Source organism: Condylostylus longicornis, unplaced genomic scaffold (assembly GCF_029603195.1).
Source record: "Condylostylus longicornis isolate FDR11 unplaced genomic scaffold, ASM2960319v2 ptg000137l, whole genome shotgun sequence".
Classification (NCBI taxonomy): Eukaryota; Metazoa; Arthropoda; class Insecta; order Diptera; family Dolichopodidae; genus Condylostylus; species Condylostylus longicornis.
The window spans coordinates 1,135,462-1,158,476 of NW_026578105.1; the positions used below are offsets into that span (position 1 = coordinate 1,135,462).

The 23,015-nt window shown below is 22.3% G+C and overlaps 1 protein-coding gene across 2 annotated transcripts in view; it reads left to right on the top strand.

The window, feature by feature from the left end:
- The window catches only part of LOC129615628 (protein kinase C, brain isozyme-like), a 64,508-nt gene extending 46,973 nt beyond the window's left edge, over positions 1 to 17,535 (top strand). For both annotated transcript variants that reach the window (XM_055530941.1, XM_055530942.1), the window contains exons 5-14: positions 7,341 to 7,497; positions 8,334 to 8,451; positions 10,084 to 10,194; positions 10,279 to 10,407; positions 11,363 to 11,536; positions 13,063 to 13,154; positions 14,340 to 14,541; positions 14,757 to 14,945; positions 15,580 to 15,720; positions 15,887 to 17,535. In XM_055530941.1, the coding sequence (XP_055386916.1) occupies positions 7,341 to 7,497; positions 8,334 to 8,451; positions 10,084 to 10,194; positions 10,279 to 10,407; positions 11,363 to 11,536; positions 13,063 to 13,154; positions 14,340 to 14,541; positions 14,757 to 14,945; positions 15,580 to 15,720; positions 15,887 to 16,039 (1,466 nt within the window). In that variant the 3' untranslated portion in view covers positions 16,040 to 17,535. The remainder of the gene's footprint in view (positions 1 to 7,340; positions 7,498 to 8,333; positions 8,452 to 10,083; positions 10,195 to 10,278; positions 10,408 to 11,362; positions 11,537 to 13,062; positions 13,155 to 14,339; positions 14,542 to 14,756; positions 14,946 to 15,579; positions 15,721 to 15,886) is intronic.
- Positions 17,536 to 23,015: the final 5,480 nt, after the last annotated feature.

Consider the following 23,015-nt stretch of genomic DNA (forward strand, 5'->3'; position numbering starts at 1 on the left):
GAAAATTATTTTAAGATTAAATAAACATTTTATGAAATTATAAAGAAATTTTAAATATGAAATATCTAAATCATTAAAAGTAAGTTAGATTTGTAAAAACAGTAAAGCAACATTTAGAATTTTAATTTTAGATTTTAGAATAGCTCAATTTTTTATAAGTAGTTCAAATTTTACAATTATTGTACATAATATTTTTGCAACGAAAACGAAACAAATTCTAAGAAATCATTAAAATCCAGTAAATTTTCTTTTAAACTCATAAACAACTTCACATTTACTTAAAAATCTGTTATATTGTTCTATACCACACATAATATGTATGTACTTTCTGATTATACTCTAAAACCCGCAGAAATTCAAATAGAAGCTTTTTTTTTTTATTTAGAAGCAAAAAGAAAAATTCTTAGATAACAATAAAGATTACAATTCCCAAAAAAGAAAAATAAAAATTTCAAACTAACATTAAAAAAATTTTAAAATTTATTTTCAGTTCTTCTCCTTTTCTTTATTTCAATATTCGAGCATGTTTTCCATGAACGCATTTATTTGGTTTTTAAAAAAATATTCGTACTTCAATTCTAGTATTCTGAAAAATAAGAAGGTCATAACTGAAACACAATAACTGAATTTTTATTGTATAACTTCATTCAAAATACAAAAACAAAAACAAAATGCCAAAGACTTGATGCAATTCTTAATTCGGCTCCACAATATGAAGTGAGAACAAAAATATTTCCAAATACACCCGAAAAAAAAGGACAAAAAAAACCATAAGAACAAAAAATTTTTCAATATTCAAACCAAAAGAATTTTTTATGAAACAAAAAGCATCAAGGTATTCATTTTATCCAGAAAATATAAAAAATTCCTTTACATAGAAATATTCATCCTTACCAAAATCTTACTATATTGCACATACAAAGTTTTCTTAAAGGATAGCCATATGAAAAATTTCATTTTTACATTCTTGGTTTTTTTCTTGTTTGTTGAAATAAAATTGAAAATAAACACTGTTATAAAAGTGTGTATTCAATATTCTCAAATGAAATCCTAGGATAATAGTTCTCTTGAGTGCAATTTATCCTGTGAATCCTGAATATATAAATACAATAATAAAAAGCAAGTACAAAGTCCATTGCAATGAGACAACAAAAAAATAAAGTTGGGTCAAACCAATGGTTTGTATTGTAGCACTTTTCCCTTCAACAAGTGAAAATTCTGCTTTTAAAAACACTCTATGTATACCTATCACACTATTAAAATTATTTTCATTTATAAACGAAACTATTTCTAGGATTGCATATATTTAGGATGAACCATTTATGCAGTCTTTGAAATAAAGCAAAATTTAATATAAACAGGGGTTAACATAATGCTCGATTTTAAGGGTTAATTGTGTGAGTTAAGAAAAATAATTATATTTTTTAATGTCATGGAATTTACCGTTCGTTAACTTTTTGCGTTTATAGAAATTTGAAAAAACTTGCGGTTTCAGGAATATAAGGTGTCAAAAATGCAAATTTTACAAATTTCAAGAGGCCATAACTTGAGAGGGGGTGGAGATGGAAAAAAATTTTCTTCTAACGAAATGAACTACTTGTTAATGTCTAAAAGCCCCTAAAATTTCAAGCTTCTACAGGCTGGGGTCTAGAAGAAAAACGACATCAAAAATTTGAAAAAAAAGGACTTTAGATAACGGTAAATTTGAACGGCCATTTTGTTTTTCTAAAATTTAACTTTAGTATACCGCGATAGGGGAAGCAAGCCAGTGCCTTTCTGCGTTTGCAAAATTTCAAAAATTGTTATGGTTTCATTGCAACAAATAGTTAAAATAGGCCATTTTTAGTGCTTTGGGGGGGTATAACTTCTAGAGGGGGGGGGATAGGTAAATATTTTGTTGTACGAAAATAAGTTTCTAGTAAAGATCTATGTACGTATTAAATTTCAGCTTTCTATCTTTAAGAATGTAGAAGTTTTGTAAACAGACACACGGACAGACGGACGGACGGACGGACGGACAGAGTGAAACTAATAAGAACTTTTTTTCAAAAAATTTTTGGAAAAGTGCTAAAAAACAAATATAAAAAACTTTTTGCTATAAAAAATTATTTTGGTTGTCTCTATGGTTTTACTTTTTAGACACCATCTTCATTTTTCAAAAACCAAAAAAAAATTATTAAAGTTTATCTCATAAAACCGAAACCACCTTCCAAAACCTAAAGAGCAATCAATTTCAAATTTTATTTTCATTTACTAAATATTAAATTGTCATTAGTTCGGAATATATGTAGTACAAATAATTAAAATAAATATTATAAGATAATGAAAATATTTATTTGGTTCAGGATCAAGGGATACTTGATTTTCACAATGGTTCAATTCCATAATTCCGAAAATATTTTTATTCGAAAATTTTTTTCAGTGTTTTTATACTATAAATATTAATACAAATTGTATCATGCACACATACATCGATTTTTATAAAAAAAAAAAATCAATTGATTTCATATTGTTATGAAAGTTCACTAACTATTCAATACATTCGGCTACATTGTTTCAAATTTCCATTGTATTAAGAAGTTTATATGCGAACAAATATGTTTTCATATTCTAAGAAAAATAAATACAAATGAGAACCATAAATTCTTAATTTATAAATTTCAATTTCAATTCTTGAGAAAATACCTAAAAGAGTTGTTAAAATTTACAAAATGAAATTTAATACTTAGTTCACTGTTATGTTATCGAATTCTTATAATTGGTCCCAATTAATTGAAAACTCTTCAAACGAATTGTATCACCCCATGAGCTCAAACATTTTGTGTTTAGAAATGGCAATTATGCTAACTAGGCATTGTTTAATAAATCGATTATGAAAGTGCAATTAGTGACTTAAAAATGTTATCTGTGAAATGTTGTTGAAAGCCCCCTGTATGTCCAAGAACAAACATAGTGCTACCTATTTATGTTTAATTGTATTTTCTAAGATGCTAATAAAGCGAGAGAGACCGGACCCTGTCGACCTCCTTGCCCGATACGCATGCTGATAATCATTTAACCACCTTCTCTTCACAACTCTAGTTCGGACATGATTGTCTGCTATCTTCTTCATTGTCTTTAGCTAAAATGATTTGAAGTTAATAGGTCGCCATAGCCACCGGCCGGGGCTCTAGTATGTACCCGAGAACCAAGCTACTCTTGAATATTCTCAACTCCAGTTCCCTACAGGAGTACTGGTGAAATCTTCATCCAGTCCCAGCTCCTTATATGGTTAAGCCGGGCCTAGAAATTTGGTTAAATTGCACATTTTGTGGGGAGTATGGAGACATCTAAGTACACATGCTGGTAATGCTCTCGCTCGTAGGAGAAATAAAATACTAGAGGATTTCGCTTTCACGGCTCTTGAGTTCCGGTCTTCCGGGTCTCACATGGTGCTCGAGTTCATCAGGAAAGTGGGTTTCGATCAGTTCTCAATATACGTGGTTGCAGTGCACTGTTACTCTATTTATACTAATCTACAAGTCTGCCATCTACAAAACAATCTATGCGGTTGTGTAAATAACTTAATTGTAATAATTTCAAAACTTTATTGTAATAATATTTTACTTCTTAATTACTAGATTCTTATTACTTCTTTTCAATTAATTTAAAAAAATTTGAAAAATGTAGATTTTATTATTTTAATATGGTATATTCCTCTCATTTAATAAAGGATTTTAATTTCTTTGAAATTTCACTCATTTTTCATAATTGAAAAAAAAAACAATTTTTAATTATTTTTAATATGAAATCAAATATTTTGCATAATGATAATTTCAATTTGAAATTAAATTACGATATTTTACGATTCAAAATTAAATTCCATTTTATTTAAGTAGTACAATAATTTATTCTACAATAGCTGTTTACTAATTTTCAAATATCTTTCCTTTTTGTCAAATTTTTCTCTATCGAAATAATTTTTTTATTGAAAATATGAGTTAATTCAATCCACATTTATATTTTACCAATGGTTTTTCTCCATTATTTTTCTATTTGTATTTTTTAATGCATAGAGTATTCCTAGAAATCATTTATTTAAAAATTATTCTATACACTTGTAAAAAGAAGAAATTATTTATGTTAATGTCTTTGGTGTAGAACCATAAGATCCAATTGTAATTATTAGGAAAAAGATTTAAAACTTCTTTTGAAAATTAATTCAAGTAAAAAAAGATTTTCAAAATACGATATTAAATATTTTCTTTTTAGATTGCTATATAAAGTTTTAGTCACAAGTCAATGAATTGTTCAAGATAAGCTACTTGATAATTATAAAAAAAATTTGCTAAAATTTGAAAATATAATTTGAAGTACAATTTCGAATCTATATAATTTCGAATAGAATTTCCAATGTAATTTTGAAACACCGGGAGAGACACTATAATTAAACAGATCAAAAACAAAATATTAAGCTATTTACCCACAACTTATCACAATTTCTTAACACTTCTTTAACACAATACTTACTAAATTACGTCAAAACACTTAAACAATATCTTTAAACCCAATAAAATTTTTGTTTACACATATAATAAAAAATATTTTAATATACTATATAACAGATTTAATCAAGATAAGATAATAATATCCTTATTATTTCTCTTGTTATACATATACATAGAATCAAAAACAAAAACCCGAAACTAATTCTAATTCTCGAAGCACAATAGACCTAATTGACTTTTAATAGTCTGACAAAGCGAAGACAAAGCAAAAACATCATCAGAATTAAACATAAAAAAAATAACACACATAATATTCAAATACAAAAGAAAAATAACAAAAAAAAAAAAATAAATAAAACCTGTTACAAACTAAGAACCACACCAATCCCCACCCGCCCTCAAGATTTTAAAGGAAATGAAGAAAATTATAAATTAGCAAGTAACTTTCGTCAAGACTTTAATCATTAAAATATATGCAAACAAAAAAAACAATAACCAAAAAAAAAAAACTTCCCTTAAGAAATCCAAAACGACGAAAGTATGAGCATATTTCCGAAAAAAAAAGAGAGTAGAAAAGAAATTTGAAAAAAAAAAATTAAAATTAAAAGAGAAAGGGAAAAAGGGACGAATACAACATTTTGTATTTAAATTAATATTCTCTTTTGTCTAAATAAAGAAAACACTTAAGAAAGAAGAAAGTGAAAAAAAAATGAAACAAGAAGAAAAAACAAATTTGAAATGAATATTAAAAGCTATTGTAGAAAAAAAGGAACAATTTGCATCATTTTAGGCGCACAAAAGTACGATTTAAAGCTTTTTACATTAAAAACATTTTACAGTTTTTTTTCCACTTCTTTCCACTCGCCACGGTTATCTGTACAAATTTTTAAAGTGAATATTAAAAATTGTACAGAGCATAATACCGATTTAATTATGTTAGACCAGAAATTGTCAACTAAAATAATTTACGCGTGAGAGAAAATAATTGATTTGTAACACATTTCACGCTCAATAACGCTCTTAAACTGAAATCAATGTAAAAATTTTTGTTTCTATCTCTGAAATAAAAATTTAAGGCATAACATTTTTAAGTTTAAATTTTTACCATAAGTTGTAGTAACGTCTCTCCTCAACTTATCACCATCAAAACTAAAAAGCTCGAAACTCGAAAAATTTTAATTTTTGGCTTATTATATTGCTGAAACTGCAAAAATTTTAAAAAATTTCAATAAATTCAGAAAACAGAGGGTAAAATGCCATAACAACAAAAAATATAATTATTTTTCTTAACTTACACAATTGTTAACCCTTAAATTTGGGCAATAATGTTCACGCTCCCCTTAAATTTTTTTGTTTCTTCATCCTAAATGTATGCAATTTTTGAAATATTTTGTTATGTGAATTAAAATAATTCTAATAACGTGGCAGATTGTTTTAAAGATCATTATGTATTCTTCTTAGAAAATTCTGCGAATGATGCTTAAAATGATTTTTTCACACTTATTCAACTTTTCGCAAATTTCTGCAACAAAAGTTCAGAAGACAATCAAACACTGCTATAAAAACAACATCAAATATAAATCTTCATTTATTTGAAAGTCCAAATTCTATTTGAATACGGTTTCTCATTCAAAAAAAAAGCGGAACTATCAACTAAGAGTAATAATTCACTTATATTGTACCATGCGGTCAGTAAAAATAAATTAAAATTTAAATAAGTAGGTTAGTTAGTCTAGAATTTTTTTTATTTTTCTCCTTTTATCGATTTTTATATAGACACACTACAAAAATATCATTTGTAAAATATTCCAGAAAAACATTTTTAAAAACAATTGTCGTGACCTGAATAAATTTCAAAGTTAAATAGAAAATAATTTTTATTTATAAATAAATTATTTTTCCTTTCTGAATTATTTCAGAATTACTAATATAAGTGCTATAAGAACCGAATTATTTATGTTCAGTTAATATAAAAATGCAGTGTCCGTACATTAGTGTTAATTATAAAGAAACATTTAATAACGCTTAATTTGTTATTAAATTTGTTATTAAAATATTATTGAACTTGAGGACATTTTTAAGTTTTCATCCGTTATAAACAGAAATTAGAAAATGTCTTTGTTACATGGCGGTATTCCAGTTATGACCAACTCAAATATTGGGCCAATTTATACGGGTATCATTCATCAATATCGAATAAACTTAGGGGGTAGAATATTTTTTAAATAATTTTTCCAGTTCTTTGTAAGAAAAACTTTTCAATTCCATTACTTCATTGCGATTATTCAATTCATTTCATTGAAATTATAGAATCACGCTATTGAACTTTATCAAAATTGAAATTATTGAATAGGTAATGGTGAAAGTTCAAAATACCTAGAAGCGATACGAAGAAATTATTTCAAAGTTTTTCTTTTTTATGAAAATTTATTGAGCTTCAATTACTTAAGATAAATTAAAACTACTTAAATAAATATATTTTATAAAAAAGTTAAATAAAATTGGTATAATTGAAACAATTTCCACTTATTCCTATTTTACATACGTACATATATATTATATATTTCTTTCCTTTTCCCCCGTTTATCTTCTCAAACAAATTAGAGACTCACTAATTAAATATTTAAAAGTAATTGAAAAGTATTAGTAGTTTATATTTCTTTGGAAAAGAAAAACTTTCCCTTCTCAATGACGCTCTATCTGTCTCTCTCTGCCGTTCTCTTTTTCTCTCTATCTCTGTTATTAAAGTTTTCTTTCTTTGTGAGTAAAAAATGTCATCAATTTTTTTCTTTTATTAGCGATTCCTATTTAAAACTTTTTAATATTTATTTTTCTTTTTATTTTAAATTATAGTAAAGGAAGGCGCCAATTTAATTCCAATGGATCCAAATGGTTTGAGTGATCCCTATGTTAAAATAAAATTGATTCCAGATGAACAGGATAAAACAAAACAGAAGACAAAAACAATTAAAGGAACATTAAATCCAGTTTATAATGAAACATTTACATTGTAAGCAAAATTTATATAATATTCTAGTTAATAATAGTAAAATATAATAAGGATGTTGAATGGAAGAATACATATATATATACAAATAAATGTATAGATATGGTAGATACTATTTTGTATACTTCAACTATATTATGTAGTACTTTAAAATTGAGTGGCTAATTTGTTTGTAAGAATAACCACCTTAATATAATTTACTTTTAAAATTGTAAGATTAATAGTAATATTTAAATAAATTTATAGGTACCAAGTATTCCACTTAATTTAAAAAAAATTTATCGAAGACAAACTATTTAGTAGATTCTTGAAATTGTAGAAAAATTAACTGGCGAATAAGAGTAAAATCAATAAACTTCAACTAGAATGTCGAATAAAAAAGAGTATAAGATGAACGAGGAGTTACTGATTGAGAGCAATTTTAAACAGAAATTATTTTAGAAAAGGTTTTGTAATACTGTAAATGACAAAATAGATTGATAAAAAACTAGTGTTTTCGAGGGCTAGAACTAAATCTAATATATAATCGAAGACAAAAATTACTTGTCAACCAAAGATGAGTAATTTTAAACTATGGTCTACGAAACTACGAAGGAAATAAGCGGCTTTCAAAAATACATTTATAAATACAGGTTCATTCATGAATGTTTGCGTAAATTCATATAATATTTATTTAGTAAACCTTAAATTCTGGGATACTCGGTATTCTCCATCTACTTATGCTTTTTTTTTAATGAATATAAAATTAAATAAAAAAATATAGTATTGCAAATTATGCAAATTTTCATCATTATTTTAATTTGTTTTTCCCTTTCTTTTTTTTGTTTTTACATATAAAGCAACTTGAAGCCAGAAGATAAAGATAAACGAGTTCTTGTAGAAGTATGGGATTGGGATAGAACTTCACGTAATGATTTTATGGGTTCATTATCATTTGGAGTTTCTGAAATAATCAAGGTAAGATTATTTATTTATTATCATTTTGTAGAAAAAAAAAATTAATGAGAAGTAATAAAAAAAGGTTCTGGTTAAATAAAAATTTGTAAACTAGTTATTTTTATATTGAGCAACGCTGACGAAATAGAAGAGTTATTATAGTAAATTTTATTAATTAATAAAATATTCAATTAAAGCATGAATAAATGTTGACATCGGAAAATTTTGCATATTTAAAATAATTGACTACCGCAGAATTTTTGTACAATTTTTGCAAGTTGCTATTATTTTGATCATTGATAATATTAAGAACTCTAGCAAGACATATGGTTGAAAAGATACTACAATTTAAAATCCGAACTCGTTAATGCACTCAATTCCCTTTTACCAACCTGGTTTGCAAACAAACTACTTAGCAATCGAATTCACACGAGGAAAAAACAATCGAAAATTCAAATTCAAGTAATTAATATAAGAAACCTTGTACTGTGGGTCTTGTCATGTAAACGAATGTAAACTTGTATGAGTAAACGAAAAATTTTCAAAAAAAATTTCATTTTGACCACGCCTGCTCTTCAACCCTGCTGATCTATAAAAATATCCAACTGATATAACCAAATTATGGTCGCGTTTTTTAATGTCTTCAAGTTTCTTATATTGTTTATTTTTTTCACTGAAATAAAAATCCACCTAGAACTTATAATTTCCTACAATAAATAACATACGATGGAAAAAACATTTTAATTAAAATCTGAACTTGAAGCATTTTTCAAAATGAATAGACTCTGAAATAGGAGTTTTTTGTGCATTTTGTTCTAGAATATGAAAAATAACTTTGAGGCAACACAAATATGGAAAAAAAATACTAATTTTTTTTTTTTTAAAGAAAAAAAGGAAATCATAATTCATGCTGTTGATGTTATACGAACATTATTGATAGAACTTGCATAATTTTTAAAAGTAGAATAAGAAAGTAGCAAATTTTTTTTTTCCTGGAAGAGATTTAAAAAAGAATGACGTAGGAAATGTGAAAAGAAATTTTGAGAAAATCTAAAATTAGAAATTATGAAAACAAGAGGAAAAGGAAAAAAAAATTTCCTCTTCGAAATTAATTACGGATGTTAAAACAAAACAAAGATTTGAAACAAATAATTGGTTACTATTTAATTAAAAAGAAAAGAAGAAGCATTCGACAATTTATAAATTCTAAACTAGATCCATATTTGGAACCAATCCCACAGGTTTAAAAGTGCCGATATAAATTCTTTTTATAACAGGTTGACAAATTGTTTGCAAAATTTCCTGCATTATATTCTCGTATACATTTGTACAGCCCAAAAAAAATTAACCATTATTCCAACATTGTTCTTACTTTACGTTGCCTTTAGTTCATTTTTAAGTGATCCACAAGACTTCCACCGACCCGAGGTTTTTACTTGTCTCAATTTTCCGTTATGAAAAACAAAACCCTACCCCGGAAATAGCTACTATTGCACAATACAAATTTCTAGTTTCCTTTTGTGGAATGAAGTAGAATAATAAGGTAGTTCATTACATAGGACACTTCTCTAATTCTCAAGTATTAAAAATTATTGATTTTTTAAATTTTTAATTAAGAGTTTTTCTTTTACATTTTTTTGCTTTTGTGAATAGGAACCAGTTGAGGGATGGTTTAAATTATTAACAGAAGAGGAAGGTCAATATTACAATGTTCCATGTACTGATGAGAATACAGATTTGGCTAAATTAAGAAGCCAAATGAAGGTAAGTAAATATTCATTAAATAGAATTATGAATATTAAATGTAACGATTTATGTGATATTTTTATTCATACCCTTAAATTATAGAAATCATCTCAACGTAAACCAGCACCAAAACAAGCAAGAGATACTCCTCATAATATGAGCAAATTGGATATGATTCGTCAATCTGATTTCACATTTATTAAAGTACTGGGTAAAGGATCCTTTGGAAAAGTAAGTTATTTTTTTTTTAACGGAATGAGAAATATTGTTGGGTTCATATATTTATTTTCATAATATTAGTTTGGCTTGACCTCGTAGAAATGTAATAAATTGAATCGATTTGATTAATATTTAGTAAAGGGTTCATAATTTTTTAAAATAAAAAAATATAATTTTAACTCGTTACTGAGTAATACAAGAATTTGGGGAGTAATAATTTTCCGGTTACCGAATGGGATCGCATTTCATCGAGTGGAACAATGATAGGTCACAAATCTGTACGTGTGTGGTTTATGGCTGTAAAGGCTGCTCCGCACTCAAGTGTGGAGAGACACAATAGATCCTTACGCATGGTCAAAGTACGCTGTTGCCTCGGTTGTACAACATATATGTAGATATGCAACATATATGTAATTATTGACATATGATCCATAAAGAATTGACATTCAAACTGCATTCAAAGTCTAGAAAATGTTTTGAATCAATCACATTGATTGAATCAATGAATTGATTAAAATCTCTTCATTTAACTTCGTTTAAGTTTTTTTGTTCCACTTATATTAATGATGCAAGTGCATTGCTAACTGAAATCTAAAAAAAAAATTGTAAAAAATCTTCAGAGTAATTTTTTTTTTCCAATTTTATTATTCATTCTCACATAATTGAATCAATCATAGTCATCCACAGTTTACTCGATATTTTTGATTAAAATTACATCAATTTATTATATTTTTTTTATACAAAAAGATCTTCGGTTTTATTAATAAAAACCAAACTGCATACCCAATGTTATTCATCATTTTTTTCCGAACACTTTACAACGTCAATGGCGTCTTCATTCTCAATATCATAATTTTTATATCCTTTTCATTATTATCATCTTTATTGTTTTCTCACACTGTTATTTTCTTTATTATTTAAGTAGAATAAAAAATAAAATTAAATTAATAATATTGTTTTTGAATAGGTTATGCTTGCTGAACGTAAAGGTACTGATGAGCTGTATGCAATAAAAATTCTTAAAAAGGACGTTATAATACAAGATGATGACGTTGAATGTACAATGATTGAAAAGAGAGTTTTAGCATTATCAGATAAACCACCATTTTTGGTCCAATTACATTCGTGCTTCCAAACTATGGTAATTTATTTTTCTTGTATATACAAAAGTTCTTATTATTTGCATCGTAAAATTATGAACTTAAATTTATATATCAATAGTACATTAAGTAAAATCAGATCTTAATTTTGGAATTTATAAAAATAATCCAATTATAAAATATTTGCAAAATGTAAAATTTTAGGATTTATGCGTAATAGAACGGATTTAATGTCAAACTCTAGAAGTATTACTAATTGAATTAAGAATATTCAATGTTTCCCAATCTTTTGAAATGCAATTAATTCTTTTTCAACGGCATCCCTTCACTAATAAACCATGAATGGGTGCCGTGATGCAAACTGTACTAGATTCTTCCAAGAAAAAAATCAGCTGTATAACCTTATCAAATTCAGGTGCTGCCTCATGTAAATTTTGTGAGGACAGTGACGAAACCGGCATACGCATTCTTTGCGACTGTTCAGCACTGGCTGTTCGAATTTTTTGGACTAGATTTCCTATAAGAATTTAGGAATCACTGTCTAATTCAATTTTGTACTTTAAGTACTTATACTATATCGGCGGGAACATAGGGGAATTATAAAAAATTTTAAAATAAATTAACAACTTATTATACTTGGGTAAATTGTATTATATTTATCGTAATATTTCAGAAATAACAACAAAAATACATTTTGGAAACAAAGTTTTTTTTTTAATAAAAAATGCGTGATTCTTCAATATTTTCGTTCTATTGATAAGTAGAAGGAAAGTCTTTTATTTTTTAAAAAAAAATCTAATTCAACAATTTTATTTATTTTTTTCGTAAGTAAGAGAACACAATTGATAATAATAGATAATTGAAACAAAATTACAAAGAAATTGTAATTTCATCTTTTCTTTGTATAAAATTTCTTATTAAATATTGTGCTCATAATATAAATGCCCCTATAAACTTGTATAAATTGATTATCATCATATATAATATAAGAATGATTTTGCATAAATAAATTTCAATTCTTCTAAATATCGTTTAAATGAAATTTTGTATTTTTTTTTCATAGTTGCAATGTATGAAGCTTCGATATATTAATCTCTACTCACATACTCATTAATATTAAATCAGTTTATCAATCGAACACTTTAAAAGTATATCAAAAATTATGCAATTATTATATTTTATTATAAATTTAATATATTTTAATTAATATTTTTAATTTTTTTAAATTAATAACTTTAATACTATAAATTACCCTCTCAACTTAACTATAGAAATGACTATGCTATTATGTGAATTTGTTTCCCTATTACTCTTACGGCGAACTCTTAATCACACCCTCCTACCAAATCTTTAAGAAAATGGGGGTGTAATATTTGAACTCAAATATAACGCCCCCACTTTCAAATCTTTTAAAAGAATTAATTACGTTCATAATATTATTTTGTTCGATTATAATCGAGAAACCTATTTCTTTTAAAAAAATATATATACATATATTTACATTTAATATACACAATTACAATAATTATTTTAATTTTTTAAATTTATTTTTGAAATCAAATATTAGGATCGACTTTTCTTTGTTATGGAATATGTTAATGGTGGTGATTTAATGTTCCAAATTCAACAATGTGGTAGATTTAAAGAACCAATTGCATGGTAAGTTCATAATTTAATTATTATTTTTTCATTTTCAATTTTCTTATAGTGAGTAAAAACATTATATAGAGCTTTCCGGTTCTAATCTTTTCAATTTCAATATTTAAAATGCGTGAGTTACACGCGGACTTGTAAACAATTACAAGTTTCTCCCACGTTAAGAATTCAATATTTTTTGTGACAAATGTATAATGAAAGTCTAATACGTTTGTTTGGAAAAAATTCTAATGGAATTGGGTGTTTTTTATAGAGATGTTGTCAAACTTTGATTTAAAATAAAAAAAAAATCACACCTGAAATCTTCTTAAGCACCCTGCAAGCAACCTTAAAATTCACCTTGAAAAGTTAAATATTGTAGTATATTGCATTTAGAATTTTAAAACTGAAATTATCTAATTTCTGTAAAGAGTTGAACAAGTTGCTTTTAGTTCTTGGCTATGCAAAATATTTTTTTTTTGCACTTTTCCACTTTGAATTCCTGGGCATACAGCCATCACATTAATTATTTTAGAATTTCTATTTGAAATTTCATAAAATAAATTTTTCTACAAGAATAATTCAAAAAATTCTTCATAAGCAACAAGAATAAGCCAAATAAATTGAAATATGAAAAAAACTATATAATCCTTTGAAAATCATTTTAAGAAGATTTATTTCCACTGTACGAGTATAACTATGGAATTTATAAATTACTAAACATTTTAAGCTTTCAACAAAAAAAGTGGCAACAACAAAAGTAAAACTTTGTCCTGTTGCACATTCCAGAGTACGAGTATTTAAGTACTCATAATTCACCATTAAATTTTTTTTTTTCAATTTTAATTAAATTCCAACTTATTATTTCTGCTTGAACTGGTCATTTATTTAATGTGAATCCATTTGATATAATTTGAATAAACAAGAAAAACTTTTACTCGGTTAGAAACTATTTTATAATTTCAATTTTTTTTTTTTAATTTTACTAATGTTTAGAATTAAGTACGCAAACATTTTTTTATGAGCTTTTTATTAAAATTATTTTAAAATTTTGTTAAAATGCTCCCAGTTCTCATCATTATATACTTATTAATTTTATTTATTTTATTTTATATATGAGTTTAAAATTTTAATTAAATTTCCAACTTTATTTGAGTGGGAAATTTTCAAAAAAAAAAAAATTTATTTCCTTTTTTTTCTATTCAACAGTTTCTATGCAGCTGAAATTGCTGTTGGATTATTCTTTTTGCATAATCGTGGTGTTATTTATCGTGATTTAAAATTGGATAATGTTCTATTAGATCGTGATGGACATGTTAAAATTGCTGATTTCGGTATGTGCAAAGAAGGTATCAAAAATGATAATACAACAAAAACATTTTGTGGTACACCCGATTATATAGCGCCTGAGGTAAAATTTATTTAATTAAGAAAAATTCAATAACAAAAATTAATCGATTATTTTTGATTATTAATTATATTTATTAAATTAATCGATTGAATTTTTTTCTTGTTTTCCATTAAAATTTTCAATAATCAATTAAATTTTCAATATTAATTTATAATATTTTTAATTTTCATATACTGTTTGGTTTTTAATTATAAAATTTGAAAATAATTTCACAGATAATACTTTATCAACCATATAATAAATCGGTTGATTGGTGGGCATATGGTGTTCTATTATATGAGATGTTAGTTGGGCAACCACCATTTGATGGAGAAGATGAAGAAGAATTATTTGCAGCAATCACCGATCATAATGTTTCCTATCCAAAAAGTTTGAGTAAAGAAGCAAAAGAAGTATGCAAAGGAGTAAGTATTAAATTGTTTTTTGTTTACTACATTTTAAATTTAAATGTAGCTGAATAAATTTGTAATGCGAGCAAGCCATATACTATATGGTATTACCAACACAAATGCTTATTTTTTTTGTGCAACACAAATTTTTGTATTTTAAAACAGATTCAATATTCGGCGCCATTTAATGAACTGATTTTTTTAAAATATAAAAAGGTTTTGTTGTGACAAATATAATGACAGACAGATATCGTCATTCATTGCGGAACATCCTAAAGAGAGTAATCTGAAAATTTGTATTATATTTACAATGGCATAAGAGTAACGCACTCTCGAGAGTCACACTCTATGCGTAGTTGTAGTTGACTACTTTTGTAAATCATATTTTCGATTATTAGGGATATTGTTAGAAAAACTTGAATAAAACAAGTAAAAACACTATATTTTTATTAAATTGTACACATTTAAAGTTAAAGCGCAATTAAAAGAAAATCAAACATACGGTCACAATTTGTGTAACGATTATAACAATTTCAAACGTAAAACGGTTACAGTACCAAAAATATAACAAAAAAATTATTCTAACTGTTATATAAAAACAAAAAAATTACTAACTGTTATACACATATATATATTTTCTTTTTTTCAGTTCTTAACTAAACAACCACCGAAACGTTTAGGTTGCGGTGATAATGGAGAGGATGATGTTAGAGGACATGCATTCTTTAGGCGTATAGATTGGGAAAAAATTGAAAATCGTGATGTTCAACCACCATTTAAACCGAAAATTGTAATAAAAATTTTAATTTTTATTTTAATATCTTCTATATTAATTCTGTTATACATATGTTTGTATATTAGATTTCTATTTATAATATATTTATATATTTTGTTATAACTTGTTTAACAACATTCTTCTCATTCTTTTTTTTTTCTCATTTTTTTTTCTAAAATAGAAACATCGTAAGGACGTTTCAAATTTCGATAAACAATTTACATCAGAGAAAACTGATTTAACACCAACCGATAAATTATTTATGATGAATTTGGATCAAAATGAATTCATTGGATTCTCATATCTAAATCCAGAATTTATAACAATGATTTAAAGAGTCACTTTTATTTTTTCTTATAATTATTATCATTATTAATTAATTAATATTATTGAATTTATGAAATCTTATAATTATTATTAAATTTAAAAATTAATTACATAAAAATATTATGTATAATAAATGCTCGTAATACACTTAAAAGAAAAAATTAATTTAATCTGAAAAATAAAAATTTATATTTTCAGTTTGTAATTTTTTAATTTTGTCTCTAAATATTTATGAAATGAAAATTTTTCGAATCCTAATTAAAATCAGAAATCTAAATTATTTTAAATATACATATAAGTTAATCCAAAAATAAAAAAAAAACAAAGCAAAAAAAATATGAAATATGAACAATTAACATGTTGGGGAAAACATAAATCGCTAACAAAATTTATGAGTATAACAAAAACCAAAAAAAAAAAAAAAAAAAAATTTTAAATTGAACTATTACAATATTTTATAATTGTAATAGTTCAATAATAATACAAGAAAAATAGAAAACAAAAAATCCGAATCTAAAAAGAAAACAAAAAACAAAAATAACTTTGGATTACAGTTAATAAATTTTCATTGAATTTTATTGATTCACCCATACTTTAATCTGGTCGAAATTTCGTAAAAATTTAAGATCAATTCCCGAATTTCTTTGTCCATTCTACATTCTTCTATAGATTTTCTATATATATATTTCTTTAAATTTATCGAAAATATGAAGCAATTAATTACTAATCGAACAAATACTAGTCTAATACTAGTTTAATAATAAATGTTCGAATTTTTTCAATATTCGAATATCTCATTAATGAATTTCCTTAATTTCAGAATTTTTCTAATATTTAAATATTTCTAATTTTCGAATATTAATCATATATATATATATAATAACAGTTTTTCGAATTTTTCTTATATTCGAAAATTTCCCTTAAAAATATTTCGAAATAATTTCGAAATTTTAATTTATATTTGATAATATAAATCAAATAAAAATTCTTAATTATTATTCAAAATATGCATTATATAATTTCCTGTTAGAAATTAATTTTCTATAAAAAAAAAAGTATATTTTCGAAATTTTAAAAAATTATATCAAAAAAAATATATCAAAAATTTTAATTGATAAGAACTGAATTTTAATTGTAATTAAAATAAAAATTTTATGCATTTTAATCATATTATTATTAAATCCCTATAAGTATGCAATAAAATTCACAAAATAATTATCTATGAAAAATTAAATCAAAAAATAATGCAAAATTAAGCTAATAGCATCATTAAATCACAAAAAATTTAAATTATAATTAAAATGTCTTTATTATAAAATCATTTCATTATAATATGATGGTTTCCAAAAGCAAAAAAAAAAAAAAAAAACAAATAAATACTAAAATTCATTTGAAATAAATTAACTGTGTGCATAACAGAATCTATAAAACTAAAGACTTACTAAACAAAACTTAAAGTAGTAATATTCTAAAAAAAAACAAAAAAAAACAAAAAACCAAAAACATAAAATAGAATTTACAATTTGCCAAAATAAAAGCATTTTTTCTTTCTTCTTCTAAAAAAGACAAAAAAACAAGGATAATGCAACCTAACAATCAATATATCTACTATATTTTACGCAAAAAAAAACAAAATAAACGAAAATTAACAAAATTTAAATATTGATCATAATAATTTGAATTCTTCCAATATGCTTGAATATCCGGGCTCCAATTCTTTTAAAATCATAATTAATGCACTTAAATTCTCTTCAAACATGTAAAATGATTTTTAATTCACAATATTGTCCTCCCCCCCCCAAATATACACGATATTATAATATCAAAATAATTAAAATTTTATTTAAAATTATTTTATTTAATTCTCATTTTACAAAATTTTTGCGCCTATTGAATTTATTATAATACATATTATATTTAATATAAATCTAATTTGAAAATTATTCTGAATTATATATAAATGTGTAAATTATAATAATATTGTTAAATATAGATGTGAAATATTTAAATAAATTTTTTATTAAAAATATAAATAAATAATAAAATTAAAAATTTCTTGTTCATTTAAATTTCCAATATATTATATAATAATTACATTATCATTATATATAATATTATTATATATAATATTATTATTATATAAATATAATTTATCTGTGATTTCAAACAAGAAAAAAAAAAAACACTAAAACAAAAATGTTAACATTTTACTTATATATTGAAAAAATTAAAATATCCTTTTTCTCATTTTCATTTTTTATTCTTCAATTTAATTATTTCCAATTATTATATATAATATCTTAATACGAGATATAGAAATATTTATTAATAATTATAAAATATACAATATTAGTATTATTAGTATAAAAAGCTCGGGTAAATTATATTAAAAATAATTTGTAAAATTCAAAATAGCAAAAAAATATTTGAATTGGAAATTAATATACAAAGAAGAAAAATAATTTACTGCGAACAAAATAATATCCCAGTTTAAATATTGTTTTTTTTTTTTTTGTATTATTTTTCTGCATAATATTTATATATTATGTATATAATCGGTCTTAATTTCTGCTTTTTTTCTACTAAAAGCCGGAATCTGTTTTCACTTTTTACTTTTGATTTGTGATTTTCATGTTTTTTTCCTCAAGCAATTATCTTCTAACTCCGATTATTAGAATATTTAGTATAATTTTCATGAAAGCAACTTTGATATTAATAACTCAAATAATTATTATTTTATATAAAATATAGCATTTAATAAAAATTGTGATATAAGTCATGTAAATTTCAAAAAAAATTAAAGGCAGCTGATCTTTATATTATTTTAAAAAAAATCTATATTTTTGACAATATAGCAATTCGATGGCAATCTTATAATTAATAATATTAATAATATTATTCAAATTCAGTTCGAGGAGAAAAATTTTTAAAATTTTCTTTAAAATTTTGATTTGTTTCTTTAATTACACCATCCAGCCATTTATTCTGGATGCATTTATAAGATGAAACTTTCTTAATACTAATTTTCAGCAATAAATCAAATAATATTTTATTTGCAATTATACACTATTTTATATAATAATAATATTTTCAATAAATATTTCAATAAAATTGAATTTTATAATAAATTAACATGTATAATTAATTAAATACAAATAGGTATAAAAAAAAATTGATTTTTTTTTTATCACATCGAATTTTGTGTTTCAATAAAATATATACATATTATATACTCTTTGGTATATTATAATTTTATATTTTTCATATTCTCATATATTATAAAAAAAAAAGCATTTTTAAACTGGGATTTTACACATTAAATAAAATATAATATATATATATATATTATAATATTTATATATATTATAATATATATAAATAATATATATATATATATATATATATATATATATATATATATATATATATATATATATTATAGTATATATATATATATATATATATATATATATATATATATTGCAATTGTATTTAAATATAAAAAATTTAAATATTTACCTACATTTTATCTTAAAATTAAATATGAGAAAAAAAAACAAAAACATTATACATGCACGCTATATATACACGCTATAAAGAAAACGAATTGAATTTGAAAACCGCTTGATTTGAAACAATACTCGCCCCGGTATTGATAAAATCAAACCGAAAAATTATTTAATAAAAAATATTTTCCGCATCAATATAGATTTAAGAATAAAAAGAAAAAAAATAATATATGTATTTGAAATTTTATTATTATAGTACTAAAATTTTAGCTTAGCTTATAACAACACAAATGAATTCATAACAAAATTTAATATTATAATCATGACGATCTAAGTACTAAATTTAATAGCTATTTAAAATAAGCATAATTTTCGTGAAAATTATTATTACCTATGAGTTTTAAAATGATATCAAAAATCATTTAATAAAATAAAGTTCTAACAAATCAAATAATTGAAAATTTATTACTAATGTACATATACATAGTAAATATGAATTTGGAGATTTCACTTTTATAACATCAAAAAAAAAATTGATTCGAGGTTATAAAACTTAACATAGATCGCAATTTAGATTGCAAATCAATACATTTATAAATACATTGATATATTTACAAAAAATAACATTCAAAGAAGAACATTTATTTTTTATTAAATTTTAAGTATTATATATATTATTAAAATTATTGTATAACAATTATAGTATAAAGAAAAATATTAAAGAAAAAAAAAACAACCAAAAAATAAAAAACAGAGTCTCGATGTACCACTATAGAATATTAAAAATATATATATATATATATATATATAATTACTATATACCATATAATAACTAATTTATAAATACATATATATACATATATATGTATATATATATATATATATATATATATATATATATATATATATATATATAATATATATATATATATATATATATATATATATATATATATATTATATATATGAAAAACATATATATAATATAAACATATATAGTAAATGATGAAAAACAAAAAAAAAATTATATTTAAACAAAAAAATAAAAATCCTTTAAATATTATACCTACTATATATATTATTATATTAAATTATAAAAAAAATTTAATTATATATATATATATATATTCATAAATAGAAAATTCAATATTTTATTTATTAAATATTCAATATTATTATTATTATTATATTCATGTAAATAATAATTTATTATTATAATTATTAAACAAGAAACATAAATTAAGAAACAAACCAAAAAATAAAAAATATTATATAGAAATTGCAAAAAAAAAAAAATAAATTAAATTAAATAAAAAACTAATATAAAAACATCATTCCAAACAAAAATTTTCAGTGATACTTGTATAAAAGAAATTGTTTGAGAAAAAATATAACATCAACACTTAAACCGATACAAAAAAAATAAAACAAAAATTGCAAGAAAATTAATTTTAAATTTAAATTAAAAAAAAAATAAATAAATTTAATATATTATGACAATCTTCAAAATACTATGATAAATATCTTAGATATATTACAACTATTGTAAGGGATATATATATATATATATATATATATATGTAGATAACAACTATTATATTACATTTAAATAAATAAAATTTAATAAAGAAATATTATATTTCTGAGAAAAAATAGAAAACTAATCATAAATTTAATTAATTAATTAACAAAAAGAATAAAAAAAGAAACATAGATAGAAAATTAAATATTATTTAATAAAAAAAGTATAAAATTAACTTAAATACTAACATATTTATTATATTTAGAAAGAACACAATAGAAAGAATTCAAATTCAAATTTATAAATTATAAAATATATAATTATTTATATATAAGTAAATAAAATATTAATTTTATTATATATTTTATTATTTAACTTGAAATAATTATGAATTTTTTTTTCTTTTAATGTCAACATTCTATATATGATTTTTATTTAAATAGCTTACAATACATAGAAAAGATAATTTTTAAATTATGTTTTGCCATAATTAAAATAAATAAGAAAAAGGGAAAAACAAACATTCCAAAAAAATAATAAATTTATTATGTAAAAATTGATATTGACCTTGTATTAGTAAAAATTAAAACTATTAAAAAAAATATTAAATAAAAAAAAAGGGTAAATAAGGATAAACAGGAAAATCATATTATAAAAAAAAATATTATATATATATATATATATATATATATATATATACATATATATATGCATACATATATATATATATATGTATATATATATATATATATATATATATATTTTACAAATCTATATCAAAAATAATTATGTTAAAATACAACATTTTATAATAATAATTACATGTATATAAATAAAATGTATATTTTTATGACAGAGATTCATTAAATTATAACATAAATATATAAAAATATATATGATATATGTATACAAGAATTCCAAATAATTTCATTGATTAATAATAATTAATAATATTTGGAATTTTTCGTAAAAGTATATATATATATATATTATTTATTATTTAATAGTTATTTTATTTTGAAAGAGAAAACAATTACCGCTATTAATTAATATACTTATTAACAAATGAATAATTAGTAAATAATAAAATTATTATATATATATATATATTTCTTATAACAATATATGTGTTTAATGAACAAATTTAAGAATCTCATTTAAAATCAATTTCAAAATATATACTTATATCTATAATTGAAAAAAAATATGTAATATTATAAATATATTTAAGATAAATTTGAAAAAATAAAATTACTTTTGATTAAATTAAAAATTAATAATGATTAGATTTAATTGACGTAAATCATACTAATTAATAAAATAATATTTAAAATAAAAAAAAAGATTTAGTCTAATTTTAAAATTTATATATTAATCGCGTATACTAATAGTAAAAGAATTTATAAAATTTTAAGTGTATTTAAATTTTAAGAACAGAAATGACAAAAAAAAAAACACAATATTTCAAAAAATAAAAATTCTGCGACATAAACCACCAGAAACAAAAGAAAAAAATTTTTAGAAAAAATATAATGATAACTTAAAACAGGGTGATTTAAAAACCAAAAATCAAATAAAATAATTTATATAGAAACTTTACTATGCAAAAACCTATATATATATACATAATACTATACTTAAAAAAATCTTACTATAATCCAGACTGAAAATCATATTATATAAATTAGATTATTGTACATAATATCAATGTATATTTACAATATACATTATATACAAAAATATTATGTATATAAGAATTTTATAATATGTGTATAAAATTCAATTCTTATAATATACTCATATAATATTATATTATATATAAATCTATAAATACACAATATGTAAATAAAAATATATAAAGATAAAAGCATTTAAATATACTCGTAGATCAACAAGATAACATAAAAAAATTTTTAGTACCTAGCCTAAATTCTTAATAAATTTTATCATTA